General features: G+C 40.5%; 1 protein-coding gene across 1 annotated transcript in view; it reads left to right on the forward strand.

The window, feature by feature from the left end:
• Positions 1 to 530: 530 nt before the first annotated feature.
• Positions 531 to 24,973, forward strand: part of dnah5 (dynein, axonemal, heavy chain 5) — a 249,007-nt gene continuing 224,564 nt past the window's right edge. The window contains exon 1 of the mRNA XM_063069583.1: positions 531 to 738. Coding sequence (XP_062925653.1) covers positions 628 to 738 — 111 coding nt within the window. The 5' untranslated portion in view covers positions 531 to 627. The remainder of the gene's footprint in view (positions 739 to 24,973) is intronic.

Raw genomic sequence — 24,973 nt, forward strand, 5'->3', positions numbered from 1 at the left:
GGGGGAGAGGGGAAAAGGTGTGGGGAGGGAGGGGGGAGAGGGGAAAAGGTGTGGGGAGGGAGGGGGGAGAGGGGAAAAGGTGTGGGGAGGGAGGGGAAAAGGTGTGGGGAGGGAGGGGGAGAGGGGAAAAGGTGTGGGGAGGGAGGGGGAGAGGGGAAAAGGTGTGGGGAGGGAGGGGGAGAGGGGAAAAGTTGTGGGGAGGGAGGGGGAGAAGGGATGAGGTATGGGGAGGGGGAGAGGGAAAGAGGTATGGGGAGAGGGAGAGGGAAAGAGGTATGGGGAGGGGGAGAGGGAAAGAGGTATGGGGAGGGAGCGAGAGAGAGAGAGAGAGAGGTTGAGGTGTGAAAAAAGGGAGGGGGAGGAAGAGAGAACCCACACATACATCCTCCCTGACTGGTTTCCAGTCGGCCGCCTTCCCGCTCCTGGTCCTCGGCGCCGCCCCCAAGCCGCGGAGCGCTGGTTGCCTGGAGACGGAGCCTGTTGTCTGGCGGCCTCCCTTCCTCCCGGACAGGCGAGTTTGCGGCGGAAGAGGAGCGGACGGGCTGCTCTGCAGCGCCTGTGTGGGATGCCCCGACGCTCGACCGGAGGCTAGCGTCAGCGCCGCAAGGCACGGCTCGGGAGCCGGTGATGGATGGTGCCCGGGGGCCACGCAGAGCCGTCGGCCTGTGCCCCAGAGCTGCAGGGCTCCGGAGCAGGGCCGCCCAGACCAGGTCACCGGTGGACTCCAAGGAGACCAAGGTTTGTTTGCGTCCCATGTGGTTCGGTAGCCCTTAAACTCTAGGAACAAACTAGGTGCGATTCCCACAGGCTAGAGACATGTAAAGTTATGATCCATCTCTGCCGTAATTCATTCAACTCAAGTGGGTGTTAAACAGTCTTGCTCACTGATTTCTAGGTATGCCAATGCCTCAATGAATTTTACACACGGACACTGCTGTATGACCCGAACTTGTTCATCTGCGTATATGCTGATTTTTACGATATTAATGTTAGATGCTAAACTCTGCCAATGTTCTCTCTGCTACCCGGTTACCGGCTTTTGCATGTAGATGATTCGGTACGATTGCCGTAGGTAAAACCTTCAAAGAATCACTTGTTTTCAGAAACTCTAGAAAACTGCAAATACTTGAAAGCTGAAATTAAAATAATAGAAAACAGGCAGCAACCAACACACCTAAAATGCTGGAGGAATTCAGCAGGTCAGGCAGCATTTATGGAAAGGAATAAAGAGCTGATGTTTTGCCAAGACCCTTCAGTTCTAGTGCTCAGAAAATGAGGACAACTTTGAGCAGGTTAGGCAGCATCTGTGGAAGAAGAAGCAGTGAATGACTCTAAGTCCTTCCTCAGATCAGGATCTTATTTCTATTTTCACATATTATGGCCTGACCTGTTGAATGTTTCCATCTTTTTCTGTTTTGTGAGACCATAAGACATAAAGATAGGTGCAGAATTTTGGCTCGCTAAGTCTGCTCTGCCATTTCATCATGGCTAGTCCAATTTTCCTTTCAGCCTAATATCATGCCTTCTCCCCGTATCCCTTCATGCCCTGACCAATCTAGAATCTAGCAAACTCTGCCTTAAATATACATAAAGGCTTGGCTTCCACAACTGTCTGTGGCAAAGAATTCCACAGATTTATCACTCTCTGGCTAAAGAAATTCCTCCTCCTCTCCACTCTAAAAGGAGATGTTTGGTCAGCAATTTAAGCTCTGGGTGGAATCAGAAGGGCCAGGTGCAGGCTGAGTTGAGGCTGTGGGGTCCAGTCCCCAGAATGTATCGAAGTGACTAAACCTGATGTTTGGTCAGTAGTTTAAGCTCTGGGCAGAATCAGAAGGGTTGGGTGCAGGCTGAGTTGAGGCTGTGGGGTCCAGGCCCTAGAGCGTGTTGAAGTAACGGAACCCGATGTTTAGACGATGATTTAAAGGCCTGGCTGAATCGGAAAGGTTGGGTACAGGCTGAAACGTGGCAGCGGAGTTCAGGCTCCACAGCCAGAGCACATTGAAGCGACTGAACCTGAAGTTTGGATGACAATTTAGCCACTGGGCCAGATTGAAAGGACAGGGTGTCGGGGCCAGAGAGATGGTTTGCTGCTCTGCTTTGCACTAAAATCAGGGTCTGTGGATGGACTCTCTGTGGACTCACTGTGGCTCAGCAGAGGTTGTATTTCCTACGTCAACTCAGGAAGTACAACCTGCCTCAGGAGCTGCTGATTCAATTCTATTCAGGAATAATCCAGTCTGTTCTCTCTTCATCCATCACTGTCTGGTTTGGATCAGCTACAAAACAAGACAAGAATAGACTCTAAAGAACCGTCAGGGCTGCGGAAAGGATTATTGGTGTGAAGCTGCCCTCGATCCAGGACTTATATGCATCTAGAGTCAGGAAGCGAGCAAGCAGCATCATTGTAGACCCATCACACCCTGGACATCACCTGTTCCAACTCCTTCCTTCTGGTAGGCGCTTTAGATCACTGTATGCCAGGACAAATAGGTACAAGAACAGTTTCTTTCCGTATGCTATCGGTCTTATGAACACTTGAATTTTAGTCTTTTATAAACCAAGTCCACCTGTACATACACAGGTATACCTCATTGTATATAGTTCACAATTATTTGCACTATAGTTTTGTTTGCTTTTTGATTCTGTACAGCGAGAGCTCAGGGAAACTGACATCAAATTCCCTGTATGTGTCCATATACTTGGCGATAATAAAGGATTCTGATTCTGATTCTGACTTCAGTTCAGAATGATATTTGCTTGCATTTATTGTTTGCATGATTTGTTTTCTCTCTGCACATTTTTGGGTTTGTTTGGTTCGTGGCTGCCTGTTAGGAGACGAATCCCAAGGTTGTGTAAAGTATACATACTTTGATAATAAATGTACTTTGAACTTTGCTGCCACACAAAATAAAACACTTTTCATTATGTATGTGAGTGATGATAAACCATATTCTGACAACATACATCAAAGTTGCTGGTGAACGCAGCAGGCCAAGCAGCATCTATAGGAAGAGGCGCAGTCGACGTTTCAGGCCGAGACCCTTCGTCAGGACTAACTGAAGGAAGAGTGAGTAAGGGAACCATATTCTGATCTGGGTCTCTGTGGACTGAGAGTGGGAAAGGGGCATGGAGAGGGGAATCATAGTTGGGAAAAGGGGAGATAGGAGGGAGCAGGAAGCACCAGAGCGACATTATGTAATAATCAATAAACAAGTTGTTTGGAAAAACAAATGACCTTGCCTGGTGTCTCAGGGTTGGGTGTGTCTGCACATGATTCCAAAAGCCTATTTGACTATTTTTTCAAAATGCCTTGTTATTTTCAATGATTACTACATGGTTAATGCATGTACAACCCTAGTCATTGTACATTCTTGTGCTTCTGTTAGAATTGTCTCTATTAATATTTTTTCTCCAAAATGTTTCTGTATTAAGCTTCACTTGCCATATCTCCTTGTGCAGAACACCCTGAAAGTTAACTTGCAGGTTGAGTCAGTGGTGAGGAAGGCACATGCAATCTTAGCATTCATTTCAAGAAGTCTAGAATCCAAGAGCAGCAATATGATGTTGAGGCACTGCTGATGCCCCACCTTGAGGATTGTGAACAGTTTGGGTCTCTCCTCTAAGAAAAGATGTACTGGCATTGGAAAAGGTTCTGAGGAGGTTCACAAGGATGATTCCAGGAATGAAAGGGTTATCATACAAGAAACGTTTGATGGCTCTGGTTCTGTACTCGCTGGAATTTAGAAGGATGGTGGGGGGATCTCATTAAAACCTTTCGAATGTTGAAAGGCCTAGACAGAGTAGATGTGGAAAGGATGTTTCCCATGGTGGGGAGTTTCGGACAAGAAAGCACAGCCTCAGGATAGAGGGGTGTCCATTTAAAACAGAGATGTGGTGAAATTTCTTTAGTTGAAGGGTGGTGAATTTGTGGAATTTGTAACCACAGGCAGCTATGGAGTCCAGGTTGTTGGGTGTATTTCAGGCAGAGATTGATAGGTTCTTGATTGGACACGGCATCAAAGTTTATGGGGAGAAGGCTGAGGAGTAAGGCTGAGGAGGGAAAAAAGGCTCAGCCATGACTGAATGGTGGAGTAGACTCGATGGGCCAAATGGCCTAATTTTGCTCCTATGTCTTACGGTATTATGACCTCCACCCTTTCTGCAGTCTGATTCTTTCTGCCCATGTGGTTCTTCCTTCTGAGAACATTACAATATTTATCTTCCATTCATTCATTTCTGGTGCAGTTTTCAAACATTGGAGATGTACAGAGAATAGAATTGGTTTATTGTTGTCACATGTACCAGAATGCAGTGAAAAGCTTGTCTTGCATGCTGTTTATACAGATCCAATGATTACACGGTGCATTGAGCTGGAATCAGGTAAAGCAATAACCATGCGGAATAAAATGTAAAAGCTACCAAAAAAGAACAGTGCAGGTAAGCAAAGTGCAAGATCATAACAGGGTAGATTGTGAGGCCAAGAGTCGATTTTATCATACAAGAGGTTGCTTCAAGAGTCTGATAACAGTGGGTTGGAAGCTGTCCTTGGCCTGGTGGTGCATGCTTTCAGGTATTTGTATTTTCTGCCCGACAGGAAAGGGAAGAGAGAATATTCAGTGTGATAGGATCTTTATGCTCGTTGCATTTCTGAGGCAGTGAAATTGATTCTTGTGTGTATCTAGGGAGAGGAGGCTAAAGAGATATAAATAGATTAGATTAGATTAGATTATGAGGACACGCAGTTCTCTTTTATTGTCATTTAGTATTGCATGCATTAAGAAATGATACAATATTCCTCCGGTGCGATATCACAAAACACAGGACAGACCAAGACTGAAAAAACTAGCAAAACCACATAATTATAACATATAGTTACAACAGTGCAACAATACCATAACTTGATGAAGAACAGGCCATGGGCACAGTAAAAAAGTTTAAAGTCTCTCGAAAGTCCCACATCTCACTCAGACGGGTGAAGGAAGAAAACTCTCCCTGCCATGCCTGACCACAGTCCGACTCTGAGTCGTCTGAAAACTTCGAGCCTCCGACACCGAGTACTGAGCACCATCTCTATCCGAACGATTTGACCTCAGCCTCAGTTGCCAGCAGCAGGCAAAGCCGGGGATATTGGGGCCTTCCCTCCGAAGATTCTCAATCGCCCAGTAACAGCGGCAGTGAACCGGCGTTTCAGAAATTTCTCCAGATGTTCCTCTGTGCTTTCACATCTGTCTCCATCAAATCAGAATTGTCCACGGCCCCTATTTAACGGATACAATATCATTTTCACCGGAGAGCTGTGCGCGCATGGCATGCTGCTATCTTCTCCTCCTGCCTGGATATGATAATATTTACAAGGGGTTATTCTTGTGGATCCCATTGGCAGAGAAAAAAGTCAGTTAAGCTTGTTCATGGGTATGTGGTGCAATATACTTAGTTTTATGAGACTGCATGCGGTCTCCTGTGTCGGGATACAGAGCCAGGAATTGGGCAGCAAGGTAGTGCAGTGGTTAGTGCAATGCTTTACAGTTACAGCGACCCTGATTCAACTTCTGTGGCTGCCTGTAAGGAGTGTGTACATGTGTGGGTTTCCTCTGGGTGTTCTGGTTTCTCCCCACAGTCCAAAGACATAACAGTTGGTAGGTTGATTGATCAGTGTAAATTGTCCCTGATTAGGCTAGGATTTAAATCGGAGAATTGCTGGGTGGCATGGCTTGAAGGGCCTATTTTGCACTGTATTTCAATAAATAAATTAATAAATCTCAAATTAATTACAATCCATTATATAATTATTATATTATTCAACATTGCACCCAATATTAACAAAAATCAAAAATGCCAGTAACCCTCAAGTCAGGTGGCACTTTTGAAGCAAATTAAAGATGACATTTCAGGTGTTTGTCGGAATGATGATTAGATAACAAATTATCATTGCTTGAAAAGAAACAAGACAAGGGGAAAGAATAAAAATTACTTGACCGCACGTGCAAGAAAAGAACCAGGAAGTTGTGCAAGAAGTGATCAAGAAGAAAAAGAAAGGTCCCGTAACAGCACGGGTGAAAATCATAAAGAAATGGAACTTCCAAATCACTTCGTGCAGCAGTTGTTCAGATAATTATACATAATAGCAATGCTAATCTGGGTGTGCAGTGAGTTTGGCTGTGGAGTTACCGAAAATGAGAGAAACTGTGGTTAATCTTTAATTGATCCTGTTATAGTTACTATTCTATAGATTTGCTGAGCGTGCCCACAAGAAAATGAATCTCAGGGTGGTATATGGTGACATATATGTACCTTGATAATAAAATTTACTCTGTACTCTGAACTTTGAGTTGGCCTGAGGAATTCTCAAGGTACTGAATTTGTCTGTGACTCCTGTGTTGGACCACCCAGCCCTTTTTATAGTCAGCCAAGTGAATTTTAACTTGCCAAACCCACTGATGCCTCATGCCTCATGCAATTAAAATGTGGGGGAGGGGGGAAAACTTTCTGCCAGAAATGAAAAGTGCAGAAATATTCATGGAAGTATTTACCTCTGGAGGAACAAATCATGATTGAATATGTAATGTCCCTGAGGAAACTTTAGTCGAAGCTTCTAGATTCCTAAATGAATTCGGCAAAAGTGATTATAGACTGTCAACAACAGGCAGGAGGTTCATTTTTTTAAAAAGAGTGACTGGTGCCCAGATAAGTTTTGTAGTGAGAATAGAGCTAGTAGGTATTGTAGATCTCAACCCATGAACCCGGAGAAAGGAAAATAAATAGATTACCTTACCAGGGCTGTCAAGGAAAGAATCACCTTTATATTGTCCAACTTCCATGCATGACACTGAAGTCCAGCTGATGTTGAAAATAAGTCAAAGTTCACTGCACTTTATTTGGATTAATGTGATTTGGCAGGCTATTTCCTTTTAATCCAGGTGTAGAACTGCATGAAATTGCACGCATTTCTGTTACAAAAATCTTTACATGCAGTTAATCGTAATTGACAGTTTAAGGCTGTTGAAGAAATAGTGAGGCCAGTTTAAATAAAGGTGTTCTCAGGATACACATTGCACTGGTGAGCAAAGTTGCACTTGTTATCCCTTCTATTGCAATTGCAGGTTTTTGCCAAAAACAAATAATTGCCACAGATCTTAAATTGCAATGGTGACTTCACTCCAAAAACATAAGTGCAAGTCTCCCCATCCACTTATATTCCTTCTCACCTGGTTTTATCTGTCACCTTATAGCTTGTATTTCTTCTTTCCCCCCCCCCAACCCCACTGCCACCATTTAATTCTACTTCCTTCCCAGTTCCGCTGAAGCGTCGTGACCCAAAGCATAAGCTCTTATTCCTACCTGACCTGCTGAGTTCCTCCAGCATTTTCCGTGTGTTACAGTGCAAATCTCTCTCTTCTTCCAGAATTAGCTGTAGTGTTTATGTTCTATATGATTCATGCTCGCCACATTGCATATATCATCTTTTTTATACCCTCTCACACTTTCATTCATGTATAGTTTCTCCCCTTTTGCCTGAACAATGTGTTAACAATGTCTTCATTCTCACGATTTTCAGGAAATAGATTCCTCAGAAGTTCTTTTAATTTTAGATCTACTTTATGTTTGGCATACATTTTTAACTATTTTCTCTCCTCCAACTCCTCAGCGCTTCAACCCTCTACTGCTCTAATCCCCAAACCAGAATGATCTCTTTGACCGTTATATAAAATCTCTTCATAATTTTATTTTTTTCCATATACAGTGGATTTCGGTTAATTAAGAGACAACTCTTTAAAAAAACAGAAACAAATGGAGAAAATAGCTGGGATTCCATTCATTTATTTGGACATCATGCAGCTTGTGGTAGGAGATGTTGCTGGACAATTTCTAATGATTGTCAGTTGTGTGCGTGATGCGTTGTCATTAGACACTACACTGTGCTTAGAGTGAACAGTTCTTAAATAGCGTCGCACGTGTTTGTGTTCAAAAAGCAGTGATTTTTTTTGTCGAGCTGTTGGCGAGTAATAAACAGTGAGACAATTCAGAATTGTTTTGCTCACTGTAGTTTCAAGTATGCCAGAAATGGCCAGGAGTGAGAATGAAATGATTTCACTACTTCAACACTACTACATCACTACTACAACACAACACTACTACAAAAAATTCGAAAGTTTCAACAATCATCTTGAATGTTACAATGAAAATGAAGATTTGGAGGATGCAATCGTTGAAAGCGTTGCTTGAAGGTAATCCATTATTTGCACTAGGTATCTGCACTGATTTTGTTCATTTTTAGTCAGTTTGTCTTTTTTTTGATACCTTTTTAACCATTTCTATGAAACTTCAGCTAATTGGGGTAGCCATTTAATTGGGCCAAAATGATCCTGATATGTCCCAATTGTAGTTGAAGCCTCTCAGAAACGAATTGATGTAATGTTTTAAAGATTTTTGCAGTACTTCTATTCAGTTATCAAGCCAATACAATTATTACTAAGAGTGCAGAGAAGTACATAGATTAAGATGCCATTTGAAAGTCAAATTAGCTGTTGCTTCTCATCAAGTGATTACCAGTTGTGATCAATTCTTTTCCAGCGAGGTTGCTGAATATCAGATGGTTTGGTACATTAAGCTAGATTACATTTATTTCTGCCTCATTGGGAGGCATTATGAAATGCCCAGATTAGCAATAATTGCTAGTCTGATTTAGTCACTAGTTCTTAGCTCCTGTTTCGCCATGGTTTCAATATCATGGAAGAAATAATTTCCAGCGCTATGTTTTAATAAAGTTTTCTTAAAGCAGGAGCACAACTTTTGCAATCCCACAACATCCCAAAACCCTTTTCAGTTAATGAAATAATTGAGAAACAGGGCTCAGTGTTCTGAAATGGAGATTCTACAAACTTGTGGATATGGCCCAGTCCATCACGGATAAAGCCCTCCCCATCCTTTAGCACATCTACACAAAACTGTTGCAGGAAAGCAGCATCCATCATCAGGGGCTCCCAGCATTCAGGACGTGCTTTCTTCTTGCTGCTGACATCAGGAAGAAGATACAGGAACCTTAGGACTTGCGCCGCAAAGTTCAGGAACAGTTAATACCCCTCAACATCAGGATTATGAACCAAAGGGGTTAACTTCACTCAATTTCACTTGCCTCATCATTGAAATGTTCCCACAGCCTATGGACTGACTTTCAAGGAATCTTCATCTCATGTTCTTGTTAATTATTGCATATAGTTTATTAAGTATGCCTGAAAGACACTGAATCTCAGGATTGTATATGGTGACATATATGCACTTAGATAATAAATTTACTTTGAACATTGCTAATGAAAGATGATCTGTTCTTATGAAACTAAGAAAATCTGTAGCACAGAGGAGACTTGGTACATCACACAATTTAGTGAAGTAATTTTGGTAAACTTATAAAACATATTTTGTTATATTTTTGAAAAAGGTGACACTACATCCATTATCTATACCTGTGTGGGCAGACGGGGCACCCTTCTAATGTCAAACTGCAAAATTCACTCAGTTTTTTTGCCAAGTATCAGCCTGGATTTGAATTCACCTCGGAGATGGACTTGAATCCAAGTTCCACTCCAGAGACTTGAGTAAGCGAGTAGAACATCTCTGGTTATAGCTGGGTTAGAGTTCAACCAGTAAATGATGGGTTCTATAGTGCAGTCACCTATGGACATGCTGCACAAAGTTATCAGATTTGCAAGTAGATGCTTTTGGATATGAAATGAGTCAAAGAGCCAACATGAATTCTCAACTCGTGAACATTTTCATTATGCTTATGAGCATCAAGCGTTTTAGAGAATTTATCCACAGTATTCAAATGCTTCAGGTACCCTTGACTCAAGATATGGTACTTAAAACTTTTGAAAGTAAAGCTTTATTTACCAAAGAGTTCTAATACAGGAAATTTGAAATGAGCAGCAAATGTAAGAGAGAATTGCAGATCTCCTAGTAAGTGAAAACAAAAGATAAATGAAAATTTACATTGAACTTTTCAATGGAATTTAATTTGCATGTTAACTTTAGTGCTGGAAATGCACTGTGTAATGGTCAAAAAGATTCTTCAAGCAAGATTATTTCACATACACTTCACCACAAACAACATGCACTTTCACTGTTTGAAAAGACTTTTCTCAACCTATACTGTAGCTACATACAGGTGCTTCCAGCAGAGGGCACCAGATGCTAATGAAAGTCGAACAACTATGACACAGATCAAGATTATTTTCTGCATTCTGCTGGTTTGTTTTAATTTGATTTATTTTGTGGACCTGTGCTTCAGTGGCAAGACTAGAATTGCCCTTGAGAGGTTTGTAGTGAGCTGCTGACTTGAACTGTTGCCATAATTCCTGTGGGAGTATTTTTACCGCACTGCTTTTTTTTTTGGAAAACTCCTGGGTTTAGAGCCGGTGAAGATGAACTATGGCAATACAAGAATTTAGAAAAGTGCAGCTGTCGTCGGCCGCTTCGCCCTTTTATCCTGCCCCACCATTCAAAGTGATTATGGCTGATCTGCCCAGGGCATCACTCCTCTTCTGAACCAGCTCTGAGAGTCCTCGGTTCCCTGATCTTTCAAGTAAATAGTTGCTTCCTCTGTAATTGCCTCAATGATCCTGCCTCCACAACCTTATGGGGTAAAGAATTCTGGAGATTCATCACTCTCCAAGAAGTTCATATGAACCTTAGTTTTAAATGACCATCTGTAACCTTGAACTATGTACTTCTATTTGAGCTTCTCCCACTAGTGATAACATTTGCAAATAGACAAGTTGTGTATGAATTTTAGAGAGAGATCCTGAATCTGGTATTCCCATATGCAAAGCCCTTTTGCTGGTGATTGAATTTGTGTTTGGAAGCTTTTCTTGGAGCAGTCTAGCAGAGCAACTGCAATGTATGTTATAGACATTACACCCTGTAGCTGTTGTGTGTTGTTGGTACAGGAAATGAGTTTTCAGGGTGACTGGGGTGGATCAGTCAAGTGGGCTACTTTGTTCTGGATGGGGATTTGATCTTCTTGAGAACCGTTGGTGCTGCAGACAATGGAGAGTACACCAGCATGCTCCTGACTTCTACCTTTTAGAACATATGGAACTTTGTCTTTAAGAACTAGTTCAGGGACTTTTTACAAGAGAAATCTTTCTGATTCTCTTGTTCATTCATGCAGACTCTGACCACCCTCTGTGTGAAAATGTTTTTATTCATCCCCCTGCTACACCTTCCATCCAATTACTTTATATTGATACTCCTCCCCCCCTCCCAGTTTTTGATCCTTCAGTTGATGGAAATGGGCCTCTTGTAATACCGTATTCTTCAACTAACTCTGCTCTCAGTTTATCTGATTCCTTTCAGCTCTACTTTTCCAGTCTAGGTAATTCTGCACCCTGTCCTGTGCGAACAACATAACCTGTCGTGTGGTCATCAGTATGGTTCACATTACTGAGAGCAGCAGATTGGCTCAGAAATTAGCACTACTACTGCTGATGACCTGTAGAACATAACCTGTACCTGTACAAAATAACCAGTCAAGTGATTATCAGAACTGTTCACTGAACTTGAGGGCAGCGTAGTAGTTCAGCAGTTAGCATTAATGTCGTTAAGTTCCAGCAGTGTGAGTTTGACTCTCTCCTTAGATACCAACTCTGTGAAGTTTGTACGTTCCTCCTGAGTTTTCTCCAGTTTCTTCCCACGTCCCAAAGGTGTTCTTGTAAGCTCATTGCCTCTTGTAAGTTACTACAAGGTGAAGGTTAATGGCAAAAAGAATCAAAGGGGAGTTGGTAAGCATATATGTGAGAGGAAAGAAGTCGAAGAAGCATTCTCTGGGTTCTCCACTTACTTTCCATGCCTAAAAGGTGTACTGCGAGATAAATTGACCCAAGTGTGTGGATGTCTAGCTGGAAAATCAGTGACTTTGATGGTCATGTTACAGGAAAATATGTGAGGGAACAGGACTAATGAGATTGTTGTGATGGCCAGCATGGATTCGATGTGCAGAATGGCCCTCTCATCTGATGTTTCAGAACACGGAATTGAGTTGTTGCGTAACCAGAATTGTAAAAATTGTAATTTATTCAGGAATAACACCACTACTTTTATATGTTTTAGTGAATAAAGACACCCTGTATCATTTGTAACCACCTAATATACCTATTCTGCTAGTTTTGACAACATGTATACATACACACCAGCAATTTCATTTTCTTGTGAACAGTGAATTTTTACTTCTATAAATATGATAAAGTAGAGGCATAGAGCACTACAGCTCAGAAACATGCCATTTGGCCCATCTAGTTTGTGGCAGCCTGGTATTCTGCCTAGCCCCATCTACTGCACCCAGAACACAGCCCTTCATAACCCTCCCATCCATTTACCCGTCCAAACTTCTCTTAAATGTTGCAATTGAACCCACATCTATCACTTCCACTGGCAGTTCATTTCACATTTTCACCACCCTCTGTGAAGAAGTCCCCCTCAGATTCCCCTTGAATATTTCATCTTTCACCCTAACCCTATGACCTATAGTTCTGTCGCACCCTACCTGTGGGGGAGAAGCCTGTAACCATTCATCCTATCCAAATCTGTATACCTCTGTAAGATCTCCCCTTATTCCTCTTCACTCCAGTGAATAAAGTCCTAACCTATTCATCCTTTCCCTATAACTCAGGTTTGTATTTACTTGCGTTCTTGAGTCGCAGCCATACCCCAAGGGTATAGAATCAAAGTTTTCCTGGTGCTTAATCAAAATCCTTTTATGGTGACCTTGTGTTCTAACAACAATTTCTAACTCAGTTGGTCAAATTTAACACTTGTCATAAGTAAGGAAACTTGAATCAATTAGCAATTTTTTTTTGCTTCAATAACCATTTGCAATTGGTAGAGATTCCTAATTAACCTTTGATTACGATAATGTTTACTGCACATACAATAAAGTCATAAAATGCTGGAAATACTAAAGTGGCTTCTTTGAGAAGATAAATATTTTAATTGGAGATTCTTTGTCAGAATAAATTATTGCTTATGATATTTTGATGCAGACGTTAGCCTTTTAATTTGAAAGCTGAGCCTTTTAGGCAGGTGGACACATTTGGAGAACCAGCCTTCTGTGTATCCCTATTTTGTGGCGGTTATCTGTGGTTTGAGGGCTTTTAAGGTAACTACCAGGAAAGGAGGCAAGAACTGGAGGGCAGTTGGTAGGCAGAGGTCCACAGAATTTCTTCTCTTGGCCATGTTTGACATGAAGCTGTAATGAAGAAGAAGAAAGCCCTTAACTCCGAGTGGAGTCATCGGGACGCTGTCATGACGGCGTTTTTTTAGCAGGCTTTCTTATTTTTACGAGGCTGAGTTGCTAGCTTGACGCTCAACCCAGCACAGATGGAAAGCTTGCAAGGGAGCTGGCTGGATTCAAACTCAGGAGCCTTCACTCCGAAGTCCGGCACTGATGCCACTACGCCAGCCAGCTTATGAAGCTGTGATACTCTGTGATATCCACTGTCAAATATTAAAGACTCCTATGTCCACTCCTATCTGTCTGCCAGCATTTCCCCACTTGTGATGGATCTGTCTTCCTGACTCTGCATATATGGGCTTAGCTAAAAGATACAAATTGGTTTTACCAAAAAGATGTTTAACTTACCTGAGGAACAGTTTTCCATATTTAGGAAGTAATTGCCAAAGTGTTTTCCACTGTTTCTGTTCTTGTGGAGAAATCTCTGTCCAGGTGAAAGAAACAAGTATAGGAACACTTTGTTCCTTAGTCTTGTGTCAGCAAACCTGCCATGGAGCTTTAATTTGAACTCTTTTGTTTTTTGGTTCCATTTGCGAAAGCTGCAGATTTGAATTTTATTCATCTTATAATTTATTGTTTAGTTTAATTACATTCACAATTGACATGAATTCTAATTCTAATTGGTTCTCTGGGGAATATAAGTAATGAGACCATACTGGTGCATATTGTAGATTTAAATGGGGAAAAAAATCCATTTTGCTTAATTTTGATGATATATTTGTTGCTTCTTATACAGATAGTCTAATCGCATACTGCAGTTTAGGTCATTTGCAGCCACAAGTATTAATTGAACATTATGTTTTCAAATATAAATTATTGAAAGTACTACATTTTAAAATTTTATTTTATTTAGAGATGCACATTACACCATGTAACTAACTAACCTACTAAAGTGTACATCTTTGGGATGTGAGAGAAAATTGGAGCTCCCAGAGGAAACCCACGTCGTCATGGGAGAACGTACAAACTCCTTTCAGACAACAGCGGGAATTGAGCCCGGGTCGCTGGCATTGTAACGCATTATGCATTTTGCTTGATTGCTTAATGTAAGAATAGAAATGGTAGAGGATAGAGATAATGAGGGTTATAAAAGAGGAGACATTTCTGTGCAACTTATAAAAAAAATTATACAGGTTTCCCCGCCATCTGAAGTTAGAGCATTCCAATGAAATCAGAGGCAAAGGAATAGGCCATCGCTCGTGATATCCTGATGTGCGCCGACATTTACGTGCCGGGCGGCACCTAATTAATTAGCTTGTTTATTTCGGCTTTTTTTCTTACAGATGTGCTGGGTGCGTCCCGGCTACCGCTGCACTGCTGCATTCTTCGTGGCCCGGTATCAGTCCACGACCCGGATGTTGGAGTAGTGGGACACTGGGGTGTCATCTCATCGTCGTCTTGTTTCCATCAGGGCAGGCAGATCATCTTCCATGTCTGCCTGCCTCGATGTCGAAGGTTGAGGTTCATCGTCTGCTGTGGCTGATGTGGAAGGCTTGAAAAATTCTGACCAGTTTGTTTTTGATAAGTGCAACGCTACCATTTTGAGAATACTGCAGATATATTTAAAATAATTTCCGTAATAACTTCTGGAAATACTCAGCAAGTCGGGCGGCATCTGTTGAAAAGAAACAGATAATATTTTGGGTCAAAGATCTTTCATCAGAAAGGGAAAAGTGGAAAGGGGTCTGGAGGGATGGATAGGAGTTTGAAAGAATGATGCTTGTGTGGTTGAGGTGATTCCAATATTGATATTATGTTGATAGACTACTGAGAACAATAGGAAAGAGGGAAAACAAACCGAGGGAGATGTGAAAACTGGAATGCAGGTCAGAGCTGCTGGTGAGACCTAAAACCGAGGAAAGGTTGTAAATTCCAAGTAGGTCAAGCAGTGTTAGTGAAAAGAGAAATATATATTGCATATATATGTAAATAAAAATATATATCTGCTGAACGGATCCTGACCCAGATCTGGGCTATACCCTCCAAATATCCAGACGGGCCTCTCGGTTTTTTTGCACTACCTTACTTCCCGTTTTTCTATTTTCTATTTATGATTTATAATTTAATTTTTTATTATTTACTATTTTGAACTATTTTTAATATTTTAAATATTTAATATTTGTAATCCAGGGAGTGTGAAGCGCAGAATCAAATATCGCTGTGATGATTTTATGTTATAGTACCAATTGTTTAGCGACAATAAAGTATGAAGTATTATCGATGAACTTGTAGGAGAGAAAAAAAACTGTCCAGCTTTTATTTTGTTTATTTAGAGATATATTTCTGAATAGGCCTTTCTGGCCCCTTAAGTCACACTGCTCAGCAACCCACTTACTTAACACTAGCCTAATCACAGGATAATTTATTCCAAATACAGATTGGCTGCTTGCTTTGTAGAGACTCCATTCAATGTGCCGTGCAGATTTTGAACTTCCACTTGCTTGCTAACCAGCCTGCCCATGGCCTCCTGTTCTCATTCACTGGGGCCCAATGTGAGCTTAAGGAACACCATGTGATCTTCTTCTTGGGCACTTTGTTGTCGTAAGAACTCCATACTGAATTCAACAATTTTGGGTAAATCTCTTTTCTTGATTTGTATCAGAATTGGCCAGATCTGCTGTAAGGTTATCCATCTGCAATATCAACTTGGGTTTTTTTCTCTTCAGGAATGCTGCCTGATCTGTTGGCATTTTCAATATCCTTTTGGTTGGAGTTTCAGCAGTGGCTTTTGTAGCTTTAATATATCTCTGTTTACTCTTTCTCTCTCACTGCTGTTATTAATCTGATTAATCTGATCATCAGTTTGGTACCACCTGAGCAACCGTGGTGTCCTGTTGGAGCTATTCTTCATCACAGTTCTAGGAATCCAAAATGTTATCTGTTTCTAATTAACTGCTAAAAAATTTCTAGTTCAGTAATTTTATAAGCTTTTATTTTTTTTTAAATAAGAGACTTTGAAATTGCACTTCAATATTTTTTCATTCAAATCTTCCATATAAATAATGAACTGATCCTTGGGTAAAACTGCTTATCTCTAATTTGTTGCGGTCTTAGTAATGTTGTTTTCTGTTTCTGAATTAGCATATCCTGGCTAATTTTTTTCCTTCTGGCATCAGTAACTCTCAAACTGATTAGCATGGTGAAAATATAAAATAAATACTAATTTAACTGAAGTCATCGATGAAATATAAAGTTATGCATATATTTCTTCCTTTGTTTAAAGGAAACTTTTTTTTCTGCTAAGGGTATTGTAAATTATGACTAATTTTTAATCCAGTGAAACATCATTAGAAAATCACTTTTCAGCAATTGGAAATGAAGGGAGGGAGGTATTTATAGTTTGTTGCCATCATAAACATAACTAAACAATTTATTATGAAATGTTTGACAGCTTGGAGTTTGGAGCAGTGTGCATTGCCATGTCAGAATATAAAGCACTAGAAATAACTGATGTCTTTGAAAGCCATTGTTCTTGTTAGGCTTTGTTATGTTGATTGAAGAGCTACGATACTACATGATTCAGAATCTGAAAAAGGCAGTTTGAATTTTAAGGCATGGCCAGGTATGACTTCAGTTTTGGTGAGTTTGTGGCCATTGTCCTCAACTGATGGGGAATTTCATTATATATGGCATGAAACACTGAATGAAGTCTCAGAATGATGTTGAGAGCGGGTAGAAAACACCTCTGGAGACAGAGTATTACACGAGTGCTGAAGGTAGGCAAACTTCTTTCATTTGCCAAAACATTAGCATTTGACTAAAGTTTTTTTAAAGTTTACATTGTTGGGAAATGGATTTAAAATATAAGGATTCTAGGAAATAAGTTCGTACTGTATCTGTAGCCAGAATTTTAAAAAAATCTCCAATCACTTTATAACTAGATGTAAAAACAGTGCTTAGAGGTTAACAGCTTCATATTATTTAATTTCACTCTGGTGGGGGTGGGGTAGGGTGGGAGTTAAAATTGTAAAAAGAACAGATACCTTTGCTAAATTGCTGTAGAGCAGTGCAACTGTTTTTTCTTATTCTGGGGCTGGAGAGAGATTTTTAAACCTGCATTTTTAAGTGATTCTAATTATGGAATCTCATTGTGATTATGTGTGGTGAGTGCACTAAATTCAAGTCACATTAATTTAATTACCATCTACCTCCACGGAGTAGTTTTCAAATGGGTCTATCTCTTTAAATGGTGTGGCTCAATTTGCTGGCCTAACCCTAGATGACAGTTCTCACGCCCAAAAACATGTAAGTTGGTCGATGAATTGGCCACTGCAATTTCCCCCGGAAAATGGGAAGGTGGTAGAATATGGGATAGCCAATGGGAATATGGGGAGAACATGTTAGAGGGAAAATGGGATTTGCTCTGGGGAATGGGATATGTTTCAGAATCAGAATTAGGTTTATTATCACTGGCATGTGTCATGAAATTTGTTAACTTAGCAGCAGTGCAATGCAATGCATAATATAGAAGAAAATAAATAAATCAATTACATTACATGTATATGGAATAGATTAAAATCATACAAAAACTGAAATAATATATATTAAAAAAGTGAGGTAGTGTCCAAAACTTCAATGTCCATTTAGGAATCAGATGGCAGAGGGGAAGAAGCTGTTTTGGAATCACTGAGTGTGTGCCTTCAGGCTTCTATACCTCCTACCTGATGGTAACAGTGAGAAACGGGCATGCCCTGGATATTGGAGGCCCTTAATAATAGACGAAACCTTTCTGAAACATGGCTCCTTGAAGATGTCCTGGTTACTTTGTAGGCTAGTACCCAAGATGGAGCCGACTAAATTTACAACCCTCTACAGTTTCTTTCAGACCTGTGCAGTACCCCCCCTCCCCCCGCCATAACAGACAGTAATGATGTCTGTCAGAGTGCCCTCCACGGTACATCTTGGTGGCCTGAATGCCCTCCTGCTATGTTGTAAAGAAATATGAAAGGTGATGACTTGTTATTGCCACCCAATTTGTTGCCATTCCAGATCCTGTAATTGAACACTATTGATTCCCACTCTTGTTCACTTTATTGTAGCTTCAAATCTTATTCCCATCCCTCTAACTTCTTTAAATCCCCACCTGCATAGGTCAGACGCAAATCTGTTCACCCCTGCTCTGACCGCAGTGCAGAACGATCTGTATGTCACCTGCCCACTGGGAACTTCCTGTCCCTCTGCCTAGTTTGTATTGTCTGTATATATGAACATATTTTTATAATTACTACTTATTAATGTTAATTCAGGACAAATTGACACAGTGACCAGGGATTTCCAAAGGTTTTCACCTTTTGCTGTTATTGCTTCTTGCCATGCATGGAAATCTACCACTCACATCTGTCATTTCTAACGAGACGATCTAATTTTGACATGTGGATTTATATTTGAATCAGTCAACATTTTGGGCAGAGTCCCGTTATCAGGACACTAGTCCAGTTCAGTAACCCAAATTGTTTTCTTTTTTAAAGAGAGAACTGTAGTTTCATGATTGCTAGTATTGATGTTAGCATTTTCTTTAAATTCTAGATTTATACAACTACATGTTAAATTCCCATTTGAGGTTTGATTTGAACACACAATGCTCAATCAATAGTCCAGGCTTCTGGTTATTAGTTGAGTAATTTAACATCAATACTATTGTACTCATCAATAAGCCATCAAGACTCCTTAGTTCTATATTTTTATGTTTTTTATTTTCATTGTGATTTATTTGTGTGTGCAGCAGTTTAGCATTAACAACTAACTCAAAAGAGTGAACGGAGAGTGAATGATTTCTATGGGTAAATGTGGTACCCACAATCAAATTCAGATTCACTTGGTCTTATTTCAATGTTTGTTAAAAAGGATGATCTAATCAAATTGCCTCTATTTCTTTAAGCAACCAACAAATAGAATTGGCTATGCTAAACTGGAGTCTAATCACTAACATTTCCAAATAGTATCTGACATCTTTTCATGGAAGAGATTACTATTTTGTCTCAAATTTATGAGGCAGAAGTCAAAAGTTGGAAATAGTGCATGGGTTGACTCAAGGAAAGAAAATAATGGGTCACAGTATGATCTCACTTATTCATGTAAGAATACATAAAGACCTGCATGCACTTTTATTTAGTGTCCTTAATTTAAAGACCATTTTCTCTTTAGCTTGCTTTATCTACAAATTTACTTCCTGTACTTCATGTTCAAAGACAGTCATGATACAGAAAGCAGGCATAGATTTGTACACTCAGTTAGTTACAGGAGTGGAACCCCATTTGGTCTTCTGCTGCTGTAGCCCATCCCCTCCAAGGTTCAATGTGCTGTGTGTTCGGAGATGCTCTTCTGCACATCACTTGTAATGTGTGGTTATTTGAGTTACTCTTGTCTTCCTGTCAATTTATTTAACAAGGTGTTTTGCCCACAGAATTGCTCACTAGAGGCTGTTGTGTGTGAAAATCCCTGAGATACACAACCATCCCATCTGGCACCAACCATCATTTCATGGTCAAAGTCACTTAGATCACATTAATTCTCCATTCTGATGTCTGGTTTGAAAAACAACTGAATTTCTCATCCATGTCTGCATACTTGCATGTCCTGAGATGCTGCCACATGATTGGTTGATTAGATATTTGCATTAATATACAGGTGTACCTAATAAAGTGGCCATTGAGAGTTCACTGTGTTATTACCCTTGTTGCTCTATTATTATGTAGGAAAAATTTTGCTTTCCTATTTTCCTCATGAAAATAAGAAAAATTTGATCACTGTGTTCCAACACTGGACTCTTTATGCAGTTAATCTTTGGATTGGGATGTAAAATAAAAAATCTGGCTTTATAATAATGTCCTCACCTAATTTTTTCCTCAGTTAACAATTGTCTAACAGATTATCAATTAAATAATAGATTGCTGTTATAGGAGCCTATTATGGGCCAATTCCCTTTTGAATATCCTACCTTGCAACATTGACTTGACTTCAGAAGTGCATCACTGACTCTGCAACACTTTGAGATGTTTTGAATGTGAGTTGAAAATATGCTAAATAAAATCGTCTGAAATGTTTATTCTTTTACTTTCCTTTCCCCCAAAATCATTTCTCTGATCATTCCCTCTAAAGACTCACAAGAGTGAACGGAGAGTGAATGATTTCTATGGGTAAATGGGGTACCCACATTCAAATTCAGATTCACTTGAACTTATTTCAATTTTTGTTAAACAGGATGATCTAATCAAATTACCTCTACTGAGTCATAGAAAGATACAACACAGAAGCAGTACTTTTGCCATTGTGTCTGTTCACCATAAAGTGCAGTTTAAATATACATTGTACATGTATATTATACATGTGAGGCACACAGTAATGTAGTGGTTAGCACAACTCTTTACAGTACAAGTGACCCAGTTTCATTTCCCACTGCTGCCTGTAAGGAGATTGTATGTGACCATGTGGGTTTTCCCTGGGTGCTCTGGTTTGCTCCCACTGTCCAAAGATGTACCGCTTGGTAGGTTAATTGGTCATTGTAAAAATTGACCCATGATTAGGCTAGGGTTAAATCGGGGGATTGCTGGGTGGCGTGGCTCGAAGGGCTGGAAGGACTTATTCTGCGCTGGATCTCAATAAACAAATAAAACTCAGTGCATTTTACTTTATTCTTGTTTGAGAGGGATTTTTTTCCCCCTTTTTCCCTTATGAATACTTCAAAGCAGTACTTATTTTGAATACTTATTTAGTGCTATGTTTGTATGTTTATGCTTCACTAAACTGACAGCTGCAGCATAATGTACTTAGACAATATATTCTAAACTTGGACATGTACAATGTATGGTTAAAATGTGCATTATTTCTGTGCATCATTTATTCATGAGAAGCTTCTCAAGTATTTAGTGATTTGGTCTTTATTCAGAATATTTATCATTTAAATTCATAAAGATCTTTGTAGAGGATTAGTGAGTACTGTGGAATGTCTGTTTATGATGCATTGCTTTGTCCTTGAGTAACCTTAACAGCATTTCATTATAAACTGTTCAATGTTACAGTGGAATTAGAAATATCTAAAATGACAATGCAGCAAGGAAATTCAAAACGTCTTATTTCTTTATACCTTCTCTGAGGTAACCCTTTTAAACTAGATCACATTGCCAATTTTTAAATCTACATTCAAAGCGCAGATGACCTGTGCTGCATTTTCTTCTGTCACAGTTACTGCACTCAGCAAGTCCAGGCTTGTTGAAGGTTTTGTGTATTTTGTCATTGTTGCCAAGCCTGTTTCAATGGTGATTAAAATGCTTATCACTCACAGGAGCAGAGGGCATGTTGTTCTCTGTGATGGGGGTTAAGACTGCATTTGCCCTTGGGACGTAGGAACTCTGTAGTTACTTTTTGTTGTGGATTCATATACATGTCTCAATATTTTAGGTCAGGCAGCCCAATGTCAATGGTGGGGCAACACTGAAAGATACTAATACAAGACAAAAGTAATTGTTGCTTGGGAAAATATGGGTTAGTACATGTTAGCCTGTTGTACAAGCTGTTTAAAGGCAGATCATGGTGTAACTGCTGCTACAAAACAGCAATTTAATGACATATATCAGGGATAATAAACCTGATTCTGGTTCTGAACAGAGAGGGTAAAGCCTCTATGGGAAGAGAGGGCCATGATTAGAGGTTAGATGGTTAATATTAGGAACCATTGATATAAGAAACAATCAGCCTTCAAACTACTTCAGGAAAAGAAAATACTAAAAAATCTGCAGTTAATGGAAATATGAAATAAAAAATAAAATACTGGAATATTCAGCATCTGTGGAAAGAGAAAGATACTTAATGTTTTGAGTCTAGGGTCTTTCATTCTGAGAAATTTTTTGGTGTTTTCTGTTTTCTTTCACATGATTGGCCTTTACTAACCTGCTGGAATTTTTTTCTGATGATAAGAACCCTTGATGAGACACTGTGATATGAAGACCACTTTGCATGTCTCACGAGCCATCATTTTAACATCTTTCATTTCCCTGGTTCCCACTACCTCATCTTTGGAAGTCCAGGCCCAAGCACTTGCATTGTGCATCAAGAAGGCCTTCGGGCTCTCTGTTGCTTTGTAGAACATCATCCAGCCAGTTCCCCTCTAATTTCTCTGCTTCGCTTTGCAGAACTTGTTCTCACTCTGGACAACTTTTTCATTCCTTTTCCTTTCAGTAAATCACAGGGCACTCTCATGGACACTAGGTGCACCTGCTTTTTGTTGACTACGTGGAGCAGCCTTTGTTCCAAACCTACTCTCGTATTAGTCCCTAAATCTTTCTGCACTTCATCAACGACTGCATTGGCATGTTACCACCTGTACCTGTGTGGCACTTATCAAACTCTTCTACTCCCCTGCTTAGTTCCATCCTGCCTTCAAATTCACTTGAGCTATTTGTGACACCTCTCTCCCTTTTCTTAATTTTTGTGACCATCTCAGGAGGCAAACTGATGTCACTGACTCCTGCAGCTACCTTGACTATATCTCCTCCTATATTTTCTCTTGTAAGGACACAATCCCTTTCTGTTAATTGCTCAATCTCAGTCAATATCTTCTTGAGATTAAGCTTTCTTTCCTCTCCTGAAAATTTAAGATTTCCTCCTTTTACAAGAACCATGGCTTCCTGACATCTGGCCTGACAAATCTGTCCAGAGTTCTTCGAGGAAGAACAAGCAAGGTGGACAAAACAGAGGCTGTGGATGTCATTTAGTTGGATTTTCAGAAGGCATTTGATAAGATGCCACACATGAGCTGCTTAACAAGATAAAATCCTATGGCGTTACAGGAAAGATATAGCAGAATGGCTGACAAGCAGGAGGCAGCGAGTGGGAATAAAAGGGGCCTTTTCTGGTTGGCTGTCAGTGGTAATGTGTTGTTCACTAGTCAGTATTGGTCAGTATTTCTCACATTGTTAGTGATTTGGATAATGGAATTGATGGCTTTGTGGTAAAGTTTGCAGATGATATAAAGATAGGTGGTGGGGTAGATAGTGTTGAGGAAGCAATGCGATTGCAGCAAGACTTAGAATAATTGGAAGAATGGACAAAAAAGTGGCAGATGAAATGCTGTGTTGGGAAATGTATGATAATGCATTTTGGGAAAAGGAACAATAGCGTGGACTATTATCGAAATGGGGAGAAGGTTCAAAGGTGCAGGGGGACTTGGGAATCCTTGTGCAAGACTTCCAGAAGGTTAATTTACATGTTGAGTCTATGGTAAAGAAGGCAAATGCAATGCTGGCATTTATTTAGAACATAAGAACATAAGAAATAGGAGCAGGAGTAGGCCATCTGGCCTGTCGAGCCTGCTTTGCCATTGAATAAGATCATGGCTGATCTGGCCATGGACTCATCCCCACCTACCTGCCTTTTCCCCCTAACCCTTAATTCCCCTACTATGCAAAAATATGTCCAACCTTGTCTTAAATGTATTTACTGAGGTAGCCTCCACTGCTTCATTGGGCAGAGAATTCCACAGATTCACCACCTTCTGGGAAAAGCAGTTCCCCCTCATCTCCGTCCTAAATCTACTCCACCGAATCTTCAGGCTATTTCAAGGGGAATAGAATATAAAAAAAACAAGGAGATAAGACACTAGTCAGACACTTGGAGTATTGTCAACAGTTTTGAGCCCCATATCTCAGAAAGGATGTGTTGTCAGTGGAGAGAGTCCAGAGGAGGTTCACGATGATGATTCGGGGAATGAAGAGGTTAATACATGAGGAGCATTTGGTAGCTTTGTGCCTGTACTCACTGGAATTTAGAAGAATACAGGGAGATATCATTGAAACCAACCAAATATTGAAAGAACCAGATAGGGTGGACGTGGAGAGGATGTTTCCTTTGGTGGGGGTATCCAAAACTAGAGGGCACAGCCTCAAAATTAAGGGGTGAACTTTTAGAACCGAGGTAAAGAGGATTTTTCTTAGCCAGAGAGCAGTGAATCTGCCACAGACTGTGGTGGAGACCAAGTCTGTGCGTATATTTAAGGTGGAAGTTGATCGCTTCCTGATTGGTCACGGCATCAAAAGATATGGTGAGAAAGCAGGTGTATGGGGTTGAGTGGGATCTGGCATCAGCCATGATGGAATTGTGGAGCACACTCAATGGGCTAAATGGCCTATTTCTGCTCCTATGTCTTATGGTCATATGGCCTTTCATCCCCCATAGTTGATGGAGCCTTTACCCCATTTCCTCCATTCCCTGCACTTACTCCCATTTACTCCCAGGTAGAATAGTGATAGAATGCCCTCAGTCCTTAACTTTCATCCCATCAGCCTCTGCATCCAGCACATTTTTTGACATTTCCATCAGCTTCAACATGATCCCATTACCTGTCACATCTTTCCCTCCCCACCTCTTTCTGATTTCCACAGAAACTTCTCTTCTCTGTGACTTGCAGGTTCACCCATCTTTCCCCTTCCTAAAGCACTTTCCCCTGCAACAGAAGGAGCTGTAACACCTTTCCCACCTCCATCCAGGTACCCTAAACAGCCCTTCCAAGTGAAGTGATTCACATGCACTTTCTCTGACCTTGTTGGTTGCATTCATTGCTCACGATGTGAGACCAAGTGCAGACGGGTTGCCTGCTTTGCAGAGCACTCGCACGCGCACTCTGCAGTAGCTGTCTGGAATTCCCACTTACAAGACATTTAAATTTCTCTTTGCCATCGATCAAAAGCCTAACTG

The sequence above is a fragment of the Mobula hypostoma genome, chromosome 17 (genome assembly GCF_963921235.1).
Source record: "Mobula hypostoma chromosome 17, sMobHyp1.1, whole genome shotgun sequence".
Taxonomy (NCBI): Eukaryota; Metazoa; Chordata; class Chondrichthyes; order Myliobatiformes; family Myliobatidae; genus Mobula; species Mobula hypostoma.